Source organism: Bombyx mandarina, chromosome 16, assembly GCF_030267445.1.
Source record: "Bombyx mandarina strain Sakado chromosome 16, ASM3026744v2".
In the NCBI taxonomy this organism is placed as follows: domain Eukaryota; kingdom Metazoa; phylum Arthropoda; class Insecta; order Lepidoptera; family Bombycidae; genus Bombyx; species Bombyx mandarina.
In genome coordinates this window covers 2,576,260-2,601,656 of record NC_143222.1, presented here as the reverse complement: position 1 = coordinate 2,601,656, position 25,397 = coordinate 2,576,260, and the positions used below count along the sequence as shown (strand labels likewise).

The 25,397-nt window shown below is 39.7% G+C and overlaps 1 protein-coding gene across 1 annotated transcript; it reads left to right on the top strand.

The window, feature by feature from the left end:
• The first annotated feature begins 107 nt into the window (after positions 1-107).
• On the top strand, positions 108-25,397 carry LOC149501223 (uncharacterized). The gene is made up of 3 exons (XM_089733579.1): positions 108-448; positions 3,673-3,833; positions 22,357-25,397. Exons 2-3 carry the CDS (start codon positions 3,691-3,693, stop codon positions 25,151-25,153), a joined length of 2,940 nt encoding a protein of 979 aa, XP_089589705.1. The 5' UTR covers positions 108-448; positions 3,673-3,690; the 3' UTR covers positions 25,154-25,397.

The following is a 25,397-nucleotide window of genomic DNA, read 5'->3' as shown; positions in this document are numbered from 1 at the left end:
ATGAAGAATAAATAAATTCAAGGATGGCAATAATGGGTACAAAAAGCCGATTTGCATTTGCCATACTGAAAAAAAAAGTTCGATATTTATAACGGAAAGTATAAAATAGTAGGTACCTACCTACCTAAGTAAAACATTTATTTTCAGGAGCCTCATTTTAAATATCATTCAATAAAAATGTTACATTTCCGTTAAACAAATAGGTTCTTAGTTTTACAGCTAATCCAGTTATCAGCTTTGAGTGCGTAAAATTTTATCTGGTCACACTGCCAATACTGCCATTATACCGCCATTAACGCCATTTTAGCATTCGTGCCGCCCTGGAAATATTGAATGATAAACGTACATAATCTTCCTGTGTTATTGATATTTTTCTGTGAACTGTTGTGTTTTTGCAATGTTTTTCATTTTGTAACCGGGATGGTGGACACTACGTTCTAGTGTATAGGTAAGTCTCTTGTGATACGACGCTAAGGCGAATAGGGCGATGATGGCGTGTTTTTCGTTCTAAAACCTAAAAGGGACTGATAAAAATTATTTAAAATGTTACAAATAAGTAATCACCAATCTCTGAAATCAATTTTCTATTGTTTGTTTCGATATTAATAAGAATTGAGACTTTGCAAAAGTAAGGTTCTTTGACCCAGAATTGTGGTGTTTATGATGAACCCTTATTAAACATGAGTCAAAAGTCTTTGAATTATTCGGGGTGAGTGACAAATATATAATTTTACACTGGGTCGAATTTAGTGAACCTGTGAATTAATTTCTTACCACAGCTTAAAAAACAGGATATATTGTGGCTTATCAACGTACGATTGTTGGACCAGTTTGATCAAAGACAATGTATAATTTTTTTTTAATTTTTTTTTTATTGCCTAGATGTGTGGACGAGCTCACAGCCCACCTGGTGTTAAGTGGTTACTGGAACCCATAGACATCTACAACGTAAATACGCCACACACCTTGAGATAGAAGTTCTAAGGTCTCAGTATAGTTACAACGGCTGCCCCACCCTTCAAACCGAAACGCATTACTGCTTCACGGCATAAATAGGCGGGGCGGTGGTGCCTACCCGTGCGGACTCACAAGAGGTCCTACCACCAGTAATTACGCAAATTATAATTTTGCTGGTTTGATTTTTATTACACGATGTTATTCCTAAAATAAATAAAATAAGTAACATATAAAAATGGTTGAATGTTTTAAAAATCTTCAACACCTACTTTACTATATAAGATTTCTTATAATAAGAAATACAATTTAGAGAGCGGAAACTATCTTTTGTCTCACATAGTGACCATCGGGATCAGCATAGGTTCTAACCTGATTGTAGTGCTACCTTAAAGAGTCCAATGCTTAATTTAAACCGATAACCACCACACCGAGACCCACTCAATCACATACAATACATTAGTCACAATCAGTCCAGGCTTTTAGTGACAGACATTTGTCCACAATTATATACCAAGCATCATCTATATTTTCCCATACAGGTAAAGACTCGCAATCAGCTTCATTATTTATAGATGATGAATATACCGTGCTAGTTTATGTTTAGAAAACATTGGTATTTCAGTGTCTTGATAACTTAGAGCCACTTGCATGATTAAGGCTTGGACTTAATTTTTCCATTCCCTTTCCTTTTGCTACTAGTTGTATAGCTTAAAAAGTTCAACCAGTTTGCATTACAATGGTGACTTTGACCCAACGCCTCAAGAAAAGTTGCATCATTCATATTATAATGTCTATGGCTACACAAGAGTCATTAACTATCAACCCATTATTAGACATCACTCTCATTAAAAATAATTTAAAATCATTAACCGTCATTAACCATCATTAACATTTAAAAGATTGTAAATTATATCTATAATTTAATTAATTGTTAAACTGTACTAAAATAGATTACTGATGGAGCCCAAAGATGAGATATTGAAATGTTCACCAATTCAAATTGAACAATACATATTAAAATGAGCTTTAATTAATTTTACTTATGAAACCCTTTTTTGGGGCAAATATTATTAAGAAGAGATTGAATCTCTTAAGTGAAAAGTGATGTGCTATTCACTTTGTTTCCCATATAGTTTGACTGGTAAGGCCTGATTTTGATCAGCTGATAGATTCAGCAAATACTGCTCTTGTTAAGATAAGTGCTACTATATCTCTCAGGCTGATCCCTGTAAACTCACCAATTCTTCCAGTGAAACCAGAATATCCCTGCGAGTTTACTGGTAATTGTAGGAAAAAAAGGAATCTTATCAATTTCACTAAAGACCTACCACCTGGTAGGCCTTGAGCTCAACCACAAATCTAAAGTACAACTCAACTTCAAAATTAAAAAATAAATCTTTGATAGCAACAAAAACAATCATGCTACCTGGTTATCCTGGTTATCCAACACAATGTTATCCTGGTCAAGACATAGACCAAAGTAATAATACTACTGTAATTATGTCATTAGCCAATGATGATACACATGCAAATTTTATTGTAAAGTTAAATTGTAAAAAATACTACGTGTTATATCAGCTAATATTATGAAATACGTACAACATAAAACAGGAAGACAACAAAAATATAAGCATAAAATCCATGAATAAATTTTACACCAAATTATTCCAAATCAACTCCGGAAGATCTAATATGATCATACTCTTCTTTACTGCCCTGTACAATTATTGAAAATCCAGGTATACCTGCAACCAGACAGGTAGGGGCGGAAGAGAGGGAAAGTATTGATCTTCACAACGATCTGGGTCTCAAATTCATAATAAAACACCTGAACCTTTGATAAGGATCATGAAAATTGAGAAGTCCGTCACCGTCGACTAATAGATCCACTAACACCGTTATTAGACGCCTGCAGCTTTAGCACTAGGAGCAAGAATAGGAGTGACCCCGGTAACCAAAATCTTCGAAGACTCAAGAGATTCGCCGTCGACGTGATACATAACTCAAATCTCAGCCCGCTGAATTTCTTACCGATTTTTGCTCAGCGGGTCGCGATTGCGATCCGGTATTAAATGTATTCGCGAATATGCTGCTCTTGAGCGCTGTTAGGTCTTCGGAGGCATTGGATTGGTAGCGTCATTCAAATAGTGGTATTTAAGTATTGTGTACCGCATGCGTGCACATGGTCTTAAGTGTATTCTAATAACTGCCTACCTTATATATACTTCATTAAGCTATGATTGAACGCATTGATACTGATAGCTTTGCCGCAGGAAGACAAACAAGCAGCCTGTCTAGCCGATCTATGAAATTTATTATTTTCTGAAATAAACAAGCTCTTACTAATTTTGTGGTAGAAAGAATGCGGTGCAATGAACAACGATGTGATATGTTTTCTTATTTAAAATACATGCATTTAACCTAACAGTTTAAGTAAACGCCAAGAGTTGAATCAAACTGAATCATAATTTTGTTATCAGTTACCTCAGGAGAATTATTAATTTATTAATGTGGGTTTTTTTATATGTGTGGATAATGCACCCAGATGAACTAAGAAATTCCTTTAATACACATCTGAAAATCAAATTATGCTTATAAGTAAAAAAAAATGAAAGAGATCTTAACAACAAACCGATAAGGAACATTAGTAGACCATAAAGTGCAATAAACCAGAAATACAAAAAATATGGACAGGTATTTTTTATTTTGTTATAGGCAATAGAAGAAACAACCATGAGTGTCATCATAAGACTACAGAACCTGCCTTGGTCGGCAAACGCTCTGGATATTAGGAATTTCTTTCGGGGCCTTTCGATACCCGAGGGGGGTGTACACATCGTAGGAGGCGAGCTGGGAGATGCTTTCATTGCTTTCAGGTAGCTATAAACAAAAAACAACTACAAAAAGACTGGAATTATATAATTATTTAAGATATTGACACGACAATTTCGATCTCACTAGTTGTATTTAACTATTTCTATGTACTTTTTTTCAAATAAATATAAGCTTATAACGTTATCTTGATGAATATACGTAACCCCGAAAATATTGTTTTCACAATATTCGTTGTATCTCTAAATCAGGAAGCACCTTTAATTTGGCTACACAGTTCTTGGCAATTTTACAAAAAAAAAGTTTCAATGCTATTTACTGGAGTGAAAAGGTAAGAAGGGATCTATGGTTTGTAAACGAAAAATCTGCATTGAAATCTACACTTACTTTTTTTGTCATTGGGAACGTGTTGGGATTATTTACTTACACAGAAATGTAGTATAGTATATATAAGAAAATAAGTAGTTATAAATATATTATGGACAAAAGTTTCTACCTAACCATATACTAAGATGTTTTTTGTACCTACCTGATCTGTATTGAACATAAATGATTTAGCAGTAGGGAGAATACTAGTATAGTTTTTTTTTTAATTGTAATTAATAATATCCAATATATTATTGCTTACTAAATGATAATTTATAGTAACTATTTAACGTCATCAAGGATTTGAATGAACCGGAAATTACATTAAAACATACTATTCTGTGTGGTGAGTATTTAAAAATAATTTTAATGTTCTTTTTTATTTGTGTGATTTGCTGAATATTTGGTGTTACGTTCAAAATTACTATTGCTTCTTTGTGTAATCGACCTAGGAGAACGCTATAACGCTGACCATTGCGCGTAGGAACCTTTCTAATTTTATTTTTACTGTAATGGAAAATCTGCCTTAGGTATTCAACAAGAAATTAAGAGAAAAAGGAAATTAATAAATTAGAACCTTTCAATTGTTGTGGTAGGGTAACAACTTTCAAACAAGAATATAAACAGTGACGTCATGCTGATGTTCTGTAAGTGAGAGAAATCCTGTTATGTTATGATCCCATTACCCGCCCAGTTTTCGTTTTACGCATTGTTAAACATTTGCTTTTCGCGCTTTGATTTAACGTCGTTTTTACATAAAAAATATTTTAGTATCGGCTCATCACGTGTATCTAGGGCCGCAATCTAATTTGCGATAAAAAAATCTAATTTGAAATAAACTTATGATCATATTAAGATTAGAACTAAACATCTTATTTAATGGACGAGAACTTATTTTTTTTGTAACAATGAAACAGGACATTGTTTCTGTTGGCCCTACGATCTGTGATCGCGTTGCATCGACGTACCATGAAAATACGATGGAAGTAAGAGTTGGGTGCGCTTACTGCTTTAAAAAAACATTGACAACCTACCTACTTTGTTACTGATCTCGACTGTTGGGAAAAACGACATGGAGATTTACGTGTTTTTTTTATGAGGTTGACCTGTCTCTCATCTATGTAACAGAATTTTTAAACCTAATTATGACCAACTTCAAGATGTCTTGATTCGCATCTAAGGTCGGTGATAATACACTAATATACCTTATATTTATTTCTCTCTTAAAGGTATAGTACAAGTAGATATTAACCTTATAATTTATTTTGCTAGCCTTTGAAAGAACCGAAGTCGTACTAGGTTTAAAGACATGTATTACTGATCTCCAGGCCCCCTCCTTTTAAGGTTAGATTAGGTTATGTCGTGAATATCGTGGGCCAATGTTGATAGAATTGGCCTCTTTTCGTGACCTGGATAAAAAGTGTATATTCAGACAATTTCGCGATTAAGACTTGCTTCTTTCAAGTTTTTATGCTCAATATATTTTACGCTTATTGCCTTACACTTCCTCGCGTTTTACTGTGCTACGCAAGTGTTGATAAGGTCAGATGTTACCGATAACACGTTTGTTTATACGTAAAAACCACTTAAGTTGGCGGATATTGGAAACCAACAATATTGGGCCGAATTTATGATGGTCGCGAATTACGTTATCTTACGAGAAGAGACCTTCTCGTAAGAGAACTTGAGTTGTGTTTTAGTTTTCAACATTCCAACACGATCCCATTACAAAGCACTGTATATGACTGTGTAACGGAATTGTTCAAATCAATATTCAACAACTGCAAAACATCCGGTTAATTTTAAAATTTGCACACGAATCGAGGACCGATGACAAATAATAAATTTATTACTTTGACCTAAAATACTGATTAGGATCACCAGTATACTAATTTTAGCATATAGTTCGGCTTGCTATAAAGGCGTGCTTTATTAGTTTTAAAAATATGAGTATTCCTTGTTTAGAGAATCGTGATACCTTGCTGATTGAATACTTTTTATTTTGAACCTAAATTTATAAATCAGACGAAGGCAATCTTGCTTAGCTTCATTTTTTTAAAATACGTGATTAATTGGTCGCAAACCGATTGAAATGGAGAATTCATCTTCAAATACTTTTAAATCTTATAAACATTAACTACGCCAAAGAGTAGCAAATTATTCAAGTATATACTATTTCTACAAATACTGGACCACCTTCCATACTGAGTGATCTTTAACGAAGGCCTGAAAATGCCTGCACACACACACTTAAGGAAAAGTAAACCTAGTAGTTTATACACAAAGATTGAATTTTATGAGGAAATATCATTTTATAGTGCATTTTAATTTTATATTAGTACTTGTCTGAACTACCAATTTATTGCTTCAGGTTTTTTTTTCTACCTATTCTAGTAACCTATGGGTTATTCTAGATTCGCCGAGCTAGTAGGTGAACTCACGGGACTCAAACCTGACGACGTTGCTAACACGAACCCTAGCAATAGCCGTGCTTCGCAGAATCTACCACCGGAACGGAAACGCGACCCACTGAGAAGATCCGGCGATAAACTCAGTGGGCTGTGTCAGTGGGTTAATTTACCAGTCGAACCCGTCGCTTGCGACGAAGGGCTCGACGAGTAAATTAACTTGAACGATGACCCGAGCTTCAGGGTGGTTTAGTTCCTAAATCGAAACTGAAAAACTGAAATTCTGTCTGTATCTACTGATATATTGTTAAAAAATGTTACGGCATTGGCATTCTAGGGACATACCGTGATACTGTTTATTTTACCGCCAATTTTATGTTTTTGTGCCCAACATGGGTCCGCAAAGATGTATGTATCAACTTATAAAACGCGGACTGTTGCGGGCTGAACGTCAGTGAACTGCAACGCGTTTGTGGACATCAATGGCATAGGGCTTATAGGTGAAGACTTCGACTTCATTGAACAAGCACAACTCTGATTTAATTAATGTTCTTTTTTTCGGAATCGGCGAGGGTATAAACCAGTTTAAACGTAAAATTCGAAAATAAAGCCGCATTGATTTCGAGGCCAGCACTATGGATTCGGAAGCTCGTAGCCAGATACGCGAAAACAATGAGACTATTCACTTGTATCTTACGATATATAGAACGTTTCTGTATCTATATATGTTTCAGCAAAAACACGACTTATTTTATCTCGATTTTAAATAGTCATAAATACTTCCAAAGTGATTGGTTGAAAAGCCAACTATAAGTGGCAGCTCACTATTATGCGCCTTGCATATTCAACCATAAGACCAAGCCTTCAACAAAAAATTGGCCTGATATTAACTGCTTACCAGAGTCCATAGATATCGCCAAGTAAATATCGCAGATCACCTTTAGATGAGGTCCAAGTCTCGATTGCATTGAAATTACAACTATTGTACTTTTCAAATCTTAACGGTGGCTTTCGAACCCAATGTTGGCTCACAAAAAGCCGTGTAGTCAGTCAGAGTTTGAAGTGTCTTGCTAATTCTAAGTTGCTGCTGTTTGTATTGGGTCGATAGCATTAGACCTCTACTTCTGAAATAAAATTTATTTCTAGTTGCACTAGTTTGTAGTGTGTATTGACGAGCTCACGACTCAAGACTTCTTATCGGAGCACAAAAACCACCTCGTGAATTTCATCGCCTGCCCTGAGTCATGAGATCGAAGTCTCCATCACTGAGACAATTACAGTACTGTATATATAAAATATGTTCGGCCCTTAAAATCGAAATACATGATTGTTTCCCAGCAGAAATAGACAGTGGAGGTGCCGGCCTACCCGTGTGGACTTACAATACACTTTCTCATGGATTATTTAAATGCGGAAATCTGTACATATGTCTGCGGATTTCGGATTACGTATTACGGATTCGGCTACGTATTTCTTAGCAAAACTTAGCTCTGTCTGCTTGCCGAATTTGAACATCGCCACAGTCATTTTGCTCATTACGAATCAACAGACGTCTTGCCCTTTACACTACGATTATTATATGGTTTCGTCTATGCGGGATTAGCCATACAGCTATAAGGAGCAAATGCTACGGGCTCCAAACCTTAGGTGGATCCACCTCTCTACCCAAACAACCACCAATAAAAATACACCACCTAATAGTTATTCTCATAGGGTTGACCTTGCTGCAACTGTACTATAATTATAAACACCATTATCTAGCATATCCAACCGCCAAGATCACAGATAGCCAATCAACCAACCAGACAGTCAACCAATGCTTGGAATGCAGTTTAAGGTCCCACTGCTTGCATTTTCCACGGGCCCCGCTCTGGTTTTATCCGGCACGGTCTACTGCTCCATATCTACTAAATTACTTGTGATAGTTTGATAGTTCTAAATACTTATGATCATTGGTAATGCTGGGTGTTGTGACCATATTAATCCTCATCATTACATCATATGCGAAAGAAACTTCAGCAGAGTTTGTATCAGTATTAGCGGTCGTAATAATTCGTGGGTATGTACAACACTAAATCGGTTATATTTCGACGTTTATCTATTTAATTTTAATACCAGAATTTCACAAAGAGGAACGACAATGCTATGTATTTGATTGTTCATTCGTGATTAATTAATGCGTTCGCAGATTACTACCCGATTGACTTTAAATTCGTATAAGCCTTGATAATGATACTTCTAAACAGGTTTTATGTTTTAGGTTTGACATAATACAATTAAAGTAAATAGTTATTCCAATTAATTGCAGCGAAGCAGTTTTACTAGTGTTTAAAAAAACGCAAGTATCATAAAATAATCAAGAAAAAGTCCTTACGTGTTACAAATTGAATCTTTTGTTGATATGAGCTGTATTATTTACGTCATTAGTTTATAAGAAAACGCTACGCCACATAAAAAGTCAGTATAGTATAGCTTTTTTTTATTGCTTAGATGGGGGTGGACGAGCTCACAGCCCACCTGGTGTTAAGTGGTTACTGGAGGCCATAGACGATTACAACGTAAATGCGTCACCCACTTTGAGATATAAGTTCTAAGGTCTCAAGTATAGTTACAACGGCTGCCCCACCCTTGAAACCGAAACGCATTACTGCTTCATGGCAGAAATAGTCAGGGTGGTGGTACCTATCCGTGCGGACTCAAGAGTTCCTACCACCAGTAATTACGCAAATTAAAATTTTGCGGGTTATTACACGATGTTATTCCTTCACAGTGGAACTCAATCGTGAACATTTGTTGAGTACGTATTTCATTAGAAAAATTGGTACCCGCCTGGGATTCGAACACCGGTGCATCATACGTACGATGCATTTTCCTGTTTATGGAAAGGGTAGAGGGTCCAGATATATAACAAGACACTAAAAAAATATGCCATAAATAAAATGCCTTATGATATGCTATGCTCGATGCTCGCCAATTCTTCCAAGCAACGTATCCAACATATGCTGACGAATGTTTTCTACCATGAAGGAATAGCAATTGAGAATACCCTTATGTTTCAAACATTAATGACACAGGGCTTAGTAATTGCTTAATATCTGATGAAGGACGTAATTATGAGCCTACCCGAGTAAATACCATCAACCATACTGTTTTTTCCGAAAGCAGGCGTCCTAGTTTGATGAGTGATTGGCTGGCTTTTATTGCAATACAATAATGGAGTCATCCACCTCATTTCTCAAGGTGAGTAGGCTATTCACGTCGTGATATCTATGGATTGTCGAAATTATATAGTACCAGATATGGAGTTTAAGCCACTGCCTACAACAACAAAAAGAGACCACAGGATATGCGGCAGGCTGCGGCTTGTCTCTGGCTCTGTGGCATTACTTACGTCCAGGAGCAACGGTAACCACTCACCATCAAGTACGCCGAATGCTTGATTGTCTACAAGAGTAATTTTTTTTTTTATATAATTGGCTCTATGAAGTCTGCTTTTGCTGGTTTCCATTTATCAAAAATTCAACGCGTTTTTCTTTTCTGGCTGATGAAAGGTAGGTATTGAGGCTATTGCCCGCCTGATAGAGGTTACCGGGACCTATGCGCATCGTCAATGTTTTAAGTTCAGCCAAGCCGCGACGTACCATCTAGTATTATTAACCTAGTGATTGAATATAGCCCATATTCCAACTCCGAGAACCAACATGGAAGGAACAGATTACAGAGTCGGGTGGGTAGGTGGTAATAGATTCTGAAAACGCACTGCAAATGGACAGTGTTTCTAAGTATAGTGTGTTGTTTCAATGGTGGACGGTGCGACACTGAAAAGATGATAGCATCATTTCAAGATGATAGCATCATGGATGAGTTATTGACTGAAATTTTCAATATAACATGAAAAGTTGTTGTACTGATAATCGAATATAACAAATTAAACAGAGCATAAGGAGACCATGTTAGAAATATTCAAATCTGATTGCAAGAATAATTTTCAAATAAGATAATTGTGCACGTCAGCCTCCCATCTATGTTCTTAACGTCCACCTTGTTATAAAAATATTGTCTAGTCTATATTTATATGTATTTTCAATACTAATTACGCTACAGGGTTTCTATTAGTGGACTTCTATTTTTTTTTAAATATATGCACAATATAAAATAAACATTCCTATTGTTCAGAACAGTCACAATAGAATTGGAATGAAACTTGCAAAGGATCATTATTATCCATAAATTCAAATAATCGAAAAGGTATAATTTAGTAGGAAAAAAAGAATATTTTAAGTAGTATTATTAACAGTGGGATTTTTTTTTTCCCTCGCTGTGCTAACCTTAACCCTTGCGCTAAGGTGTCTTAAAAGGCAACAAAGGGATACACCGGCGAATAAGCAGCGGCATTCTCTGAGAATTAAACCGACGTACCGAACTTACTATAGAGCCGGGATTTGCTAGTGGTAAGAAGCGTTACCACATGGGTGGGTACCATCATTCTACTTATTGCTGTCGCGTTGGTGGTGCCTATGAGATAAGTTAACCACCTTAGATCAGATGAGCCGCGCTAATGAATTGATTCAAATGGCAATATTGCTGGTATTTAGGGATCCCGGCTACGAAATGTAATCTATATTCCCTGTGAGACTACAGTTTTGATTAGTGTAGTTGGAAACTGGCTATGACGTATCCGTCATAGGTCTGAAGTACTTCTTCGATCTGTTGAGGACCACCAACATTTTGAAAGACAATTTGACTTCACATTCCCTGTTAATTTGCTGGATATTCTCACAAGTTAGCAGGTCTATTAACTGGAAGAGCACAATGTTCTTATCCGAACTAATAAAAATATTTATGGTAAACCCCCAACGGAAATTATTTATTTATGTTGTATGCGTATGAAACAAGGTACAAATTTCTGTTTCGCAATATGAATGTCTGAAATTTCATACTGGATCACCAAATGTTTCGCGACAAAAATAGATACAATTATGATATTCTCACTTGCGGGCTGTTGAGACAACCTACCACAAGTAAATATATGGCAACTCGTACGACGAAAGGAGAAGGTGATTGACTAAGGTATGACTTGACTAATTAAAGGAATGGAAGGTACTTTAATCCCCTAATGAATTTCTGAACTGACTATTAGGTATCAGTGTAGAATGCTCTCTAGGCTTCATAGGTCTGGTTTTTACATTATTGATCCTTTGGTTCAGTGGTTGTGTTTAAACTGCAAGTGTTTCATGTAGCATTAGTGTATTCATTTAGGAAATTTCTAGTTTGTTCCCTTAAATTCGTCGTTCATTCAGGAAAGTGATTTTTGAACTTGCTTTTATCCGTCAATGGTTACCAACGACCCAAACTTGAAGTTTATACCTTCAGTCTGTTCTCTGTGATGAGACAGAGAGAGTGAGAGAGAGAACATACTTTATTGCACACCAAAACACATAATATCAGAAAACAGTCAACAAGCATTTGTACAATAGGCGGTCTTATCGCTAAAAGCGATCTCTTCCAGACAACCGTTTAATTACCCGAAATTCTGGACAGATAAAGGTACAGCAGGTATGTTGCGGTGTACTATTAACAACACATTAGAGAAAATGCTACGATCGAGTAGGTACTTATGTTGATAAGAAATCACCGAAGATAGCTTCTTGCCGTTGGAGGCGTTTCAATATATCTAGACATTAAAACATTCGTTTGAAAGTACCTATATACCTACGACCCCGACTCGGCTAGCGACGTCCAAACATTGTGGAAAGGTACAATTGAATTTAGTTGAAAATCAAGGTCTGCATTTGATAATGTAAAACAGTTCTTCATTTTTAAATGTCCCAATATCAGACGAAACGTAACGAAAATAAATACTGTTTTTTTTATAAGCAACTAAGCTACTGATAAATAATCTGAAGTGTCTGAACCTGATGATATCATTTGAAAGTATTTTAAAAAAGAAACTGGACTGGTATAAAGTTTCATCATCTTTTAACGGATTCCACGAACAGGCATGTTTAATGGATAATAAAATAAATCGATAAGGAGAGCCTTCTCAAATGAACACGGAAATTCGCAAATAAAACAAATAGAAAACGACTAATAGCTCGAAGTCCACAGAACTACGTGGCTGAAAAAGGTGGCGTCATCCCTCATGGAGTTCCAATAATCATACTATTTAGGGTTCTACCCACCCACCATAGTATTTCTATTGTAGCGAAAATTGTTCAATAATTCGAAAATTTTAATTCGATGGAATTTAAATTTTTGTCTACCTACTTTACACTGAAGCACTGGTATCGGCGTGGAAAGAGAAACTCATCAGTGACATGAAATAAGCATCGAAAGACGTGTTAACCTTTAAAATATTTGGATACTGTAGAACTATCCGTAAGAAATATCTGGTATTCAGATAAGACAATGTATTCAAAACTATAGGAAACTGATAGCAGAAATCTTAATGATTATCTACTGGACCAATAATCATTTTGTCGTAATTTTCGTACACAGAAGGAAATTAATATTTGCCTCTAGAATTGATATGTCTAGCAGCTTAGGACTTAGGTCAAATGACTCTTCCAAAAGATTAATAAAGTTTTGAGATGAATTTGTAGGATAGGTAGGTACGTTGTCGGTTACCAATAACCATACCTTATGGTATTGGTACCTTAAAATCACACCATCTATGAAGACAACATCAAAATCATCAACAGAGATTATAAATCTGTAGCTCTGAAAAGCTTTCTTCTAATTCAACTACTTAAGATCATTAGTACACCCTTATTTGTAAATGACTATCGGTTCAGTAATTATAGTCCTTTTCGCAGTCTTAAGAAAGATTGGAAAAACCGTAGGTCCATTTCCTTAATAGAGCGGTAAATCTGTAGATATATTTTAATCCACGCGAAATGGCAGACTTCGGCGATCATGCAGGAGCGACTGGTGGATCAGCATATGAGGTAAAACCGTAGACGGCAAATGACTCAGGGTAACTTAATGAAAATTAAAACAGTAGTCTCCTTTAAATTATTGAAGGAACTTAGGTATATAACTATTATATTACTCTGATATTGATTGATACTTTTAGAATTTATTTTTGTGTTTAATATTGAAAATGATGATAACATATCACATAACCGTAAATGTAGTTTTAAGTGTAAAACTCGTGAAAATCGAAGAAAATGCTAAATTGCGCGAATGTTAATTAATCATAATATAAAAAATGATTTTGTTTTAAAATTTGAGAACCATTAAGGAATATTACACGAAAGAACTTCTTCAAAAGGAATTCTTGAAACGATCTCATTCTCCATGAAGAGTAACACTGTTTCTAATTTGTTTTCATATTATTATCTGTTAGCGAGTAATAACGATGAATAGATAGATGATTAGCGATTTTGCAAAGCAAATAATTACTATTGTGCTTATTTAAAATCATCGTCGAATGTACTGCATAAACTTTTAACATAACATAAAAACATTTTGTTCGACCAATATGCTGTCCAGAGAAACCGAATAGAATAATAGACGAGACTGCTAGTCTTAGATAGTAGATATTATATATGTTCCATTGGTTATTCAAAGGATCGGTGTGCTTAGTGCGAGTTTTTTAACGTTCTCGATAGCGTAAAAGTTAACTCAAATTTGTATGAAGTTGGAACGTTTGACGCTAGGGGCGCCTTAGGGGGGCCACACTAAGCACACAGAACGTTACGTGAATCTGCGTGAAGAGTTGTCGGGGTTAATTCTGTTGGGTATGGGTACGTGTGTTGGAAGTCTACAACGAGCGACAGATCGTGTGCAAGATCAAGAATGTATGTTTATGTTGTAAGGATCTCAATGCCTCCTTTGGATTGCTAAGAGTAAGTTACAACGGAATTGCGGTAATATGCCATGTTGTGTGTCCTAATACTGCGGCTTCGACTTCAGAGCCAGTTTTATCATTGGGGCTTTTAAACGAGGTTATTTAGTCTTTTTGATAGTTTGTGTGTTTCGAAAATTTGTCTTAACACTCTTGGCACTCTTCTCTTTATACCTACATGTATTGTAAAATAAACAGATAGGTACTTATTTAGATAGAATTTCATAAGTAAAGAGTAGATAAGCAATTCTCTTTAGTTATCCATTATTACTATTCATATCACAATCATGACACATTAAACGTAAGAGCTCCTTAAGAGAATAAATTTTGTAAGCTTCATAATTCGGTTGATAAAAAACAAAATCTACCAATAAACGAATACAAAACACTTAAACTTCTTAAGCTTGCAACAAAAACTCAAACTTGAAACAAAACTTCTTAAGTCTAAAAACTCTGAACACTGAAACATGATTTTACTTACTTAACATAATGTTTGTATTGGTACAGTGGATTCTATTGCTTATTTAATTTTATTCGAAAGCAAAGCCCACTGAGTTTCTCGCCGAATCTTCTCCCATTGTTTGCGATCTGGTGGTAGATTCTGCGAAGCACTGCTCTTGCTAGGGTTAGTGTTAACAACACCTCCGGTTTAAGTCCCGAGAGCTCACCTACACGCTAGGGTAACGCTGATATAGCCTTTCGAAGGCTATCAGCAAAGGAAGAAAAAAAAATCCAAAGCAGTTGAGACAAGAAACTCGTGAAAATGCTGTCTGCAGCATTTATTACTGATAGTTCGCGCTGATAAACCCTTAGCATTAGTCGTGTCATTAGCTATTCGGCCAATCTGAGCCAACAAAAAAGCCGTGGAGACAATCGAATGAATGAAAAACGAATTCTAACCATTCTATATACCTATTCAATTGTTGCTTTTTTTTTTCTTTCGGGCTGGGCCTAAGCTCCTACGAGGTCCCCGCGCCGAGGGGGCGCGCGGTGTACGTGGGACTGGTCCGCGACTGCGAGACCGCGGGCCCAAGAATGTTTTCAGGACTCTACCCACTAAACGACTCCCATGCACTCTTCGCCCAAGCGTCCGATCCCCTCCGAGGTCAGAACCCGGATGAGGTAAGGGGTTACCGCGGTCAACACTGCAACCAGACGGCGCAGCTCACCCCAAGGACGCCCGGCCGACGGAGTCTTCGAGGCGAATCGGAGGTTCTCAAACGTCCGCCGTGTCGGTACGGCAGCCCGTCAGGCCGCCCAGACGGTGCCGCTGGTGTCCCGGACTACTCTGCTGGACCAGAACCAGCCTGCCGGGTCGGGACGCGATACACCGCCAACCGGTTGCACTTTTATCACAATGATACTCCTTGGCAACGCGCTAAAGTGCTGGTAGGGCGCTGTTCGGCCTCAGCCTCTTTAGGTCGCCCCTTGACCTTCACCGAAGGGATTCAATTGTAGCCTACATTATTATTTTTTATTTATTTTATGGAATCCGAGTCCATAGACAACATCATCACAACTTGTATGACGCGCTACTCTCGAGACGTGGAGTGGAAGTATCGATCGTATTGGATTAACAGCTGCCGCACTCTTCTGCGAACTTGTATATAATTCTTTCGACGGTTTATAGTGGGTATAAAATGAGAAATATTGACTTTACGGCTTCATCAAAGAGTTTGTATTGAAAACAGCAAGAATAATATGTAATAATATATTTTCGTGGAAGTACTTTTCCAGCGTCATAATGAGGATAATTTTAAATTACACAACTGGTAGGTTGCTAGCTATCTCTAAAATTTATGCTCGATATATGGTACGTAATGTGGAGACGCGCGAAAGAGATAGCAAGACTACATCTTTAAAATATTAATGGCTACTTTATTTTGAAATTAATATTGATCCAGTTTTCAGTTTAAACTTCAATGGTAGTTATTTGTTGTCTCCTGTAGAATATCCAATAGAGTCGCGCAGAAAATATTATTTCTTATTTTCTCTTGAATCAAAAATACCTTACCGTGTAAGATACTTGCTTGTGCAGTGTCATTAGTGCGAGTTAACGTTCTCGATAGCGTAAAAGTTAACTCAAATATTTATAGAGTTGAAACGTTTACCTACGTTTGCCACTAGGGGCTATTCCAACTGCATACTAATTTGAGTTAACTTTTACGCTATCGAGAACGTTAAATAGCTCCCACTAACCACTCAGGTTAGAGGAAAAACACCCAAGTCAAAATCTTATTTTATTGCTGTCAATATAAGTGGCATTGACAGCAATAGCTTGGGCTTGGAACGGACGGCCTACTGGAAGGTCACCAGCGCGGCTGCAACATTTCACATTGACACTGCATTGAGTTAGATGTATGAACTGAAACACTATCATATTTAGGTTTTATTTTGTGAAATGTTTATTAAGGATATTGCCAAAACTAGATAAAAAACACTCAGATCCTGGCTGCAGTTACGATGTTGCTATATATAAAATATTCGTTAGACCCCGGAAGATGCATTCATCTTGTAATATAAGTCCTGCAAACTGCTGGAAATTGGCTAAGGTCGCGGCAGAAGCATTTGGGACAGATATATCTTTCAACATGCGGGCGGACTTTTAGTATTTTCATCACTCATTGAAATTCTTGAGGCTTTTAATTAGCTATTCAACTAGCTGGTGAATACAAACTAGTTTGGTTAGCAGGATTTTGGTTTATCACCTACGTACGTTACTGGTATTTAGAGGGAAAAGAATAATCTAGAAAATATAGAATTTCGGATACGGATTCAAGGTTGTTAACACACGCGAGTGTCGCACGTTCTGGTTTGTTGGAAAATGATAGATTAGATAGATGCGTCAAATGTTTGCTATTTTGACTAATATAATAGCTAGCCTTAAGCTTGAAAGAGGCAATTTGAAGACAAAGCAGGTCCGTGGCATATGGGTGCAATACATTTTGGTTATTACATCTGTGAGGGAACGTATTCACGGACCACTAGTCTAAAGCGGTTAACAGGGCTCATAGTACACATCACAACGCGAATGATACCTCCTACCTCCAAATACAAAGTAGAATTCTCAAATAGATATGTAAGTATAACGGCGATCCACCCCCTTTTTTTAAAATCAATATTTGGGAACAAATTACGCACTGTCATCGAGCCATAATTTAGGGTTTCCTGTGCTATGTGTACCAGATGTACTAATGTTTGTTTAAATATATACATACATAGACACTAAACACTCAGACAAAGAGCAAACAAACTTGTTCATCACAAAACGTTTGCTCGATGTGGGAATCGAACACGCGACCCTCGGTGCAACAGGTCAGGAGCGATAACTACTGCACCACCGAGTCAGTAAAAATATGAAAGCAGTAATGTATTTCGGTTTGAAATTCTTAATACCGGAATCCATTATTTCTTAGCTATAGAAATAGTCGGAATTTTGGTATCTACCCGCATGGTCTACAATATATTCTCTAGTATTATATATTTCTTCGGCTTACTATAGATAAATTATTATGATTTTGTATTAGGAAATGTTGGTCTAGGCCTCGACATATGATCTTCCCTGATCAGGAAGCGGTTTCCCGATGCAATGCGATCCCGGACGATCGGAGAGGCAGAGGTCGCACGGCACTGTGTATCGACTCACGAGCATCGAACAACAGAGCGACCGGTTGATGCTGTATCGTGTTGCGATCCAGCAGGCTCTCATCCTGCGCGATATCCCAGAACCCAAGTAATACCTGCTGGACGCCTACCAGAGATGGCAGACGTCTAATTCTGCCGACGACTCCATCGATCAGACATCCACGGGAATCTCGCGCTTCGGTTGCAGAGCTGATCCCGATCTCCCCTCTCGCCTCTCCCTGATTTCGTGCCTTACACAAAAAAAGCTCTACTATTGAGACTTTAACTGCTTGTCTCTGGACGGCATGTATGTTTTGATGTATATATGGATTCCGATAATCATAATCGTTATTTCGTTCACTGTTTAATTATGAATCGATCCCGTTAGTCGGCCGATAACCTTTCGTATCGTACCTTCCGTCATTAGTTTAGGGCTTGAAGGACTGCTGTTACACAATACAAGTGAGACATTCAACTTCATGACACGTGATCTGAGCTGTTATATTAGATTCGTCGCGTCACTTAATTCATTATGAGAACCCTTTAGTTCTAATAAAACTTACTGTCAGTAAATGATATTAAACTAGCTTTTATACCCGACTTCGCTTGCATCAGTGACGAAAACACATATCTCGGGGTATATTAGTTTTTTTTCCTAAATGAAAGTTGTAGTATGTCATTAAATGTGCACGTGATAGCGTGTTTGCAAAATTTCATGTTCAGCCGAGTAGTTGAGTAGTAAAAGCCTGACCACCAAACAAATTCAATTTTGTTTATAGTAGTACCTATGTAACTATGGATTGTTGCAACAAAGAGAAAACAAAAAATATTACCGTTAGAAGCTTACCGTTAAAGGGTTTAATGATAATAAAATAACTATGCTTCTAACCGGTAAACGATACCAATAAATACGAAAATCTATAAATTTTCCTTGTTACATTTTTGTGCATGCTAAGTAAGTTCTTTTAAATCTTGGAAAAGTTTGGTCTCCTTAGCTTTAACAGTGGCATTGTCGTATCGCTGGATACAAGTATACTAGGCTTCCCATTTTGATGCTGCGTTGACTTCATAGCTTTTAATTACGATTCGAGCGGGGCAACGAGATGCGGAGGCAGAACACCGCCATATTACATTCATTTTCCGGGTTATGTGCTTAGTGCTAGTTTTTTAACTAACCGATCGCGTAAAAGTTGACTCAAATTTGTATGGAATGCTTCGTTTGCCGCTAGGGGCGCTGTTCCAACTTCATACTCCACACTGATGCTGCTAGAATTGTTAAACTCAGGCTGGTCTCCGACCAACACAGCTCAAACAAGTAAAACAGATCAGGCTATCATATTTTAACCTATTGAACTTGACCTATCCCACTGAGTTTCTCGCCGGATCTTCTCAGTGGGTCGCGTTTCCGATCCGGTGGAAGATTCTGCGAAGCACTGCTCTTGCTAGGGCCAGCAACGCCTCCTGGTTTGAGCCCCGAGAGCTCACCTACACGTTAGGGTTACGCTAACATAGCCTCTCAAGGCTATCATCAGCTTAAGTAGGACAAAAAAAAAGTGCCTGACCTTGTATCCGTATCCGAAATTCTATATTTTGTAGATGTTTTTTTTTTTGCTCTAATACAAGAAACATAATTAGGTGATAAACTAAAATCCTCTAGACCTAGTTATAATATTGTAAAATTGCAATAGCATCAGAATATCAGTTTCTGTGGTCTCATATTTACTACCGTAATTTTATAGTTTTATAAAATTTGCGGGCTGGTGCGATGTGGGGTTAGTTAGTGGATCATTGATATTAAAGACTACTCGGATTACTAGGAAAAATCTACGAACTTCGATTCTAACACCACCACCCTATTCACATCTGCCACGAAGCGGTCATGTATTCTGAGGTGAAGAGCGCGACAGCCACGGAATAGATAAATAATCTGAGGCCCCGTAGCAAATTCATTAGAAATTAATAACGTTGTCACTTAATTTTATTTAAATAATGGGATAAATAAAATTTTCAAAATAGGTATTGGATGTTTGTACCTACTTATTTGCTTAAAATCTGTGATTTTTACTAATTTTTTTGCTACTTTGCGGTCGCAGCCCCTGGACTGTGGCATTGTACCAGTCTTGCCACCTCGTATTTACGCCACAGTACCTAGTTCAAATTACGTTTATTAGGGGTTTATCTATTTGGTTTTCCAAAATTACAGCACTGAGGTTGTTGACCTTAGTTTCTGTATGTATTCTATACTAATGTTGATGGCAGTAGCTAGTGGCACAGCTAATGTTTTACAGATCCACGTAAAATTGACTATATTTGTTTTTTGTTTTTTTTTAATGCTTAGATGTGTGGACGAGTTTACAGCCCACCTGGTGTTAAGTGGTTACTGGAGCCACGTAAATGCACCACCCACCTTGAGATATTTGTTACTAGTGGCAGGACCTCTTGTGAGTCCGCACGGGTAGGTACCACCGCCCCGCCTATTTCTGCCGTGAAGCAGTAATGCGTTTCGGTTTGAAGGGTGGGGCAGCCGTTGTAACTATACTGAGACCTTAAACTTATATCTCAAGGTGTGTGTAGCGCATTTACATTGTAGATGTCTATGGGTTCCAGTAACCACTTAACATCAGGTGGGCTGTGAGCTCGTCCACACACCTAGGCAATAAAAAATAAATAAATAAAAAGATATCAGTTTTAAGGCCTCAATATAGTTACAACGGCTGCCCCACCCTTCAAACGAAACGCATTACTGCTTCACGGTAGAAATAGGCAGGGTACCTACCCGCGCGGACTCACGAGAGGTCCTACTACCAGTAATTACGCAAATTATAACGGGTTTGATTTTTATTACACGATGTTATTCCTTCACCGTGGGAGTCAATCGTGAACATGTGTTGGGTACGTATTTCATTAGAAAAATTGGTACCCGCCTGTGATTGAATACCGGTGCATCGCTCAACACAAATGCACCGGCCGTCTTTATCCTTTAGGCCACGGCGACTTATGTATGACTAAAAATACCGGTTAAATCTCAGGTCGATAATTCGCTGGCCGAATTCGCCGGTATTGATGAAAATTAAAGAAGTTAGACATTTTAAATGCCCTTAGTCAAATGAAAATAAAAACATAGACTTGTTTAATTTAGTGTATTTATTTCTTGTCTTTTAAATTACAGAGTCAACCTAGCGTTTCTTGTAGGGTAGGCTGTAATAACGATGCCAGTAAGTCTTCAGCCTTATTTCTCAAGGTGTGGTAGCGGAACTGACTGGTTCGTAGTAGGTACTCTGACGTCGAAAACGGTTACAGGCCACTTATAAAAATAGAGCATCGAGAATTCTGAAATCATTGATCTTTGGTACAGCGTGTCAAATCTATCGAATTCATACTAACGTTAGACGACGTTTTACCTAGAAATTCATAGTTAGGTATATATGAACTAGATTTCAAACACATCTATTGATACATACACAATAAATTGCTTTTTTTTTCCTACCTAAACTGGTAGCCTAGAGAGGCTATTCCAGCGTGACCCTAACTAGTAGGTGAGCTGACGGGGCTCAAACCTGACGACGTTGCTAACACGAACCCTAGCAAGAGCAGTGCTTCGCAGAATCTACCACCGGATCGGAAACGCGACCCACTGATAAGATCCGGCGAGAAACTCAGTGGGCTGTGTCTGAAAGTTAATTTACTCGTCGAGCCCTTCGTCGCAAGCGACGGGTTCGACGAGAACGGTGACCGGTGCTTGAAGTACCTAGAAGCACCGTTAGTGGATCGGGAGAATCCGAGATGACATGAATAAATTGCATTAATATACAATAGAATGTACATAAAATAGTTCAAATCCAGAAAACGTTATACCCTCGTATTTATTAAGCGTTTACAGTCGAATTAAAACTAGAGAAATACAGTAGGTATATCGAGGGTTGAAATGCTATCCGGGTTAGGCGACATTTTGTTTAATACGCTTCATTTATCTTTGTGATTAAAGGTCCCTTTTATTTGGTATTAGCAGCATCAACAGTTCGACATTTTTAATTGAACTTTAAGTTTACCCCATTCAAATAGCTGAAGAAGTGTTTTTTGTTATGATATTTTTTCCAAATTTTAAACTTGAATGGCTCTCCTATGAAGTTGCAAAAATGTCGCTTAAAACTTAATAGCCTTTCCCTTTGATATTATTTTATCTAATTCTCTTATTCTAATATTCTTATTGAGACGTTATACGTTTTCAATGACTAGTGAGATCGCTCAATTGTCCGAATTGCAATTAACTGTCGGAACATGTTTGTTGCACAATAGTAACAAGTTCGCTTTTTTTTACAGTACCGATGAAGATGCGCGTCAAGCCATGATGCTCGATGGTGGAAAAATCAAAGAAATCCAAGTGAAACTTTTACTTAGTTCCCGTTCGGAAATGCACAAAGTCATAGAGACCGCTCGTCAGAATGTTCCTCTCCTCAGTCTTGCCACTGCAGCACCTACTGTTTCCGCGGTACCAACGATCAACGTCCCACAAAACAATTTAGCTGCTTCCTCTTTGGCTGTTCAATCGAGTTCGATACTACCCACCGTGACACCATTCTCAGCAGCCCTCGGCACCAACTCGCTCACCAATTTCGGGATTCCGGGTCTAGGAAATCCTCAAGAAATTCCTCAACCTGCCGTCATTGAGCCTCCGCCGCCCCTCATCAGTCCGAGCAATAATAAAGACGATCAATTCGATGATGAAAGAGAGGAAGAAAAAACCGATAGAAAACGCAGCCGCGAAAAAGACAAACGCAGATCCCGGTCGCGTTCCAGATCCCGCGATCGGAAGGAAAGGAAGCGGGATCGTCGGGATCGTTCTCGCTCGAGGGAACGCCGGCGCCGTGACCGAAGTCGCAGTCGGGAACGAAGAGGGCGCAAGCGAGATAGGAAGGATCGGAGCCGCTCCAGAGACCGGTCCTCGTCTCGTCGATCACGGGACCGCCGCAACGACAGACGGTCTCCAGGCAATGCTCAAGAGAAGATGTCAGACTATACCCCGTCGGGAGATTCAACGATGCCGCCAGTACTGCCTGGCTTAAAAAATAATATAAACGCTCCCGTAACTCAGGGGACGACGCAAACAGTGCAAAACGGACCGCTAAGTTCCGGTAACGAATCCATTCAAACACATCGATTCACTGATCCCGATATTATGGACGCTTATAACAAGCTTCAGGAACTTGGCAAGAAGCGGAACCCGAACGCGTTCCAAGGTGATCAGGCCAACGGAGGGGGGAAAATGAGTGCGGGACGCGGGGGGAGCACGCGCGGTGGCTACAGGCGAGACGGTCGCGTTTCACGGTTCGATAATGAGCCGCAGCGTGGCTGTTGTCTCGTCGTCAGAAACGCGCCCAACCACACCAGCTACGGCGACGTGCGGCGTTTCTTCCCTTTCATGATCGACAAGCACGGCATCAAAATGATCAACGACAACACGGGTCGTCGGACCGGTACAATTTACGTACGCTTCTGCGACGCGCGCTCCAAGCTCCTCGCGTTACAACGTAAAAACAATGAGCTGAAGGGGGTCGAGGTGATCGTTGAGGATTTGGATGACGAGACTTACGAGACCGCCGTCGACTCGTTCCTGCCTTACCGAGACGACAACGACGATGAAGAACAGAGTCTCGCTACTACAGAAACGGCCGGAGATGTCTCTCAGCCGCCTTTCAACGTCCTCAAACTTTCGGACTTGCCTAATTTCGTAAAAGAGCACGACATAATGAAGGTTTTTGGGGACTTCTCGCTCACGTCGATAATCATCAATGACTGCCGCGTTTCTCGCACAAAAATCGCCTACGTTCAATTCGCAAAGAACGAGGATGCGAGACTCGCTCTAGAGCGGAAAGAAAAGTGCATTTTCGGTAGACGGCAAGCAACCTGCGTTTCGGTGTCCACTGAGGAATTCGAAAAGGTAAAATCACAAAATGAAAAAATGTCCAATGTACAGGTTAACACAGAGAATAATGCGGAAGAGACAGCCCCCGCGCCCCGCGACCCCCGCCAGCGCCGCGCCGACTTGCCCCCCGCCGTCCAGCCTGCACCGTTCTTCGCACCACCCTTTGTTCCCCCGCAGTCGTTCCCGCCGGTGGCTTTCGGATCGCCGCAGTTCAGCGGATTCCCTGGGGGCTCTGTAGATCCTCGCACGGCCGCCAAGAACTGGGCACAACGACCGCAGTTCCAGCCTCGAGCAGAAACGTCGATCCCGGCACCCAAAGTTGCCATCTCGACGGAAATGGACGACGCGCCACTCGACTGCGTACTTATGAAGGGTCTCCCCCGCGGCGCCACAGATCGCACCATCGTCACGTTCCTGGCGGACACCGGAGCCGTCCCGGCGAGGATACATCTCATGCTCGACACCAACGGATTGCCTTCCGGAGACTGCTTCTGCGAATTCCGCTCGGCTCAAGAAGCGAGGATGGCGGCGGCAAAACATGGAAAGGACCTCGAAGGCTGCCGCATCACGGTAGACCTCGTCCCGCGAAGTGTCGTCGAAGAGGCATTAGAGGGACCTAAGCAGCCGGAGCCCTCGTTGCTCGGAAACGGTCCGCCGCCTCCGTTCTTCGCACAGATGCGCGGTGGATTTCCACCACGCGGACCTTTTCGGGGAAACCGGGGGTTCGAACGCGGAGGCTTCGACCGAGGAGGGTTCGGTCACCGCGGTGGCTTTGATCAGTCAATGAACAGCTTCGATCAGAGTCGCGGCGGGTTCAGAGGCCGCGGCGGCTTTCAGGAGCGCGGACGGGGATTTGACAGAGGGCGAGGACGCGGCTTCGGTCGCGGTGGGAGCGGCGGCTTCGAGAACGGACGCGAAGACGACCAGGACCCGGCGCTGCAAGATTTCGGCGCGCCGGGCTGCGTCGTCTCCATGGAGAACGTGCCGTTCCGCGCGACCATCGACGAGATCCTGCAGTTCTTCTCGGAGTTCGAGTTGTCGCACGACGACGTGATAAGGCGGTACAACGAGCGCGGGCAGCCGACGGGCGACGCGCGTGTCGCCTTCCGGACGCCCTTCGACGCGACGCGCGCCGTCAAGACGCACCACCTCGACACTATCCACGAGCGCCGGATCACCCTCAACATCCTCTAGCGGCCCCGGAGCCGCGGCGAGGCCAGTGACGACCTCGGCCCGAGCTTCGACATCGAATCGGTTCCCAACCCTAGCCCTGTTTGTGAGTGATCCCGTTGTGTCGCTGTGACGTTTTGCCGCAAGGACGATCGGACGTTGTGCGTTTCGTGACGCGCTAATGTAGATAGTTATTTTTAAGGACGCGTCATTCGTTTATTCGCTTGAAGTGAATAAATACTCTTTTTAAATAAAAGTCTGAAATGTT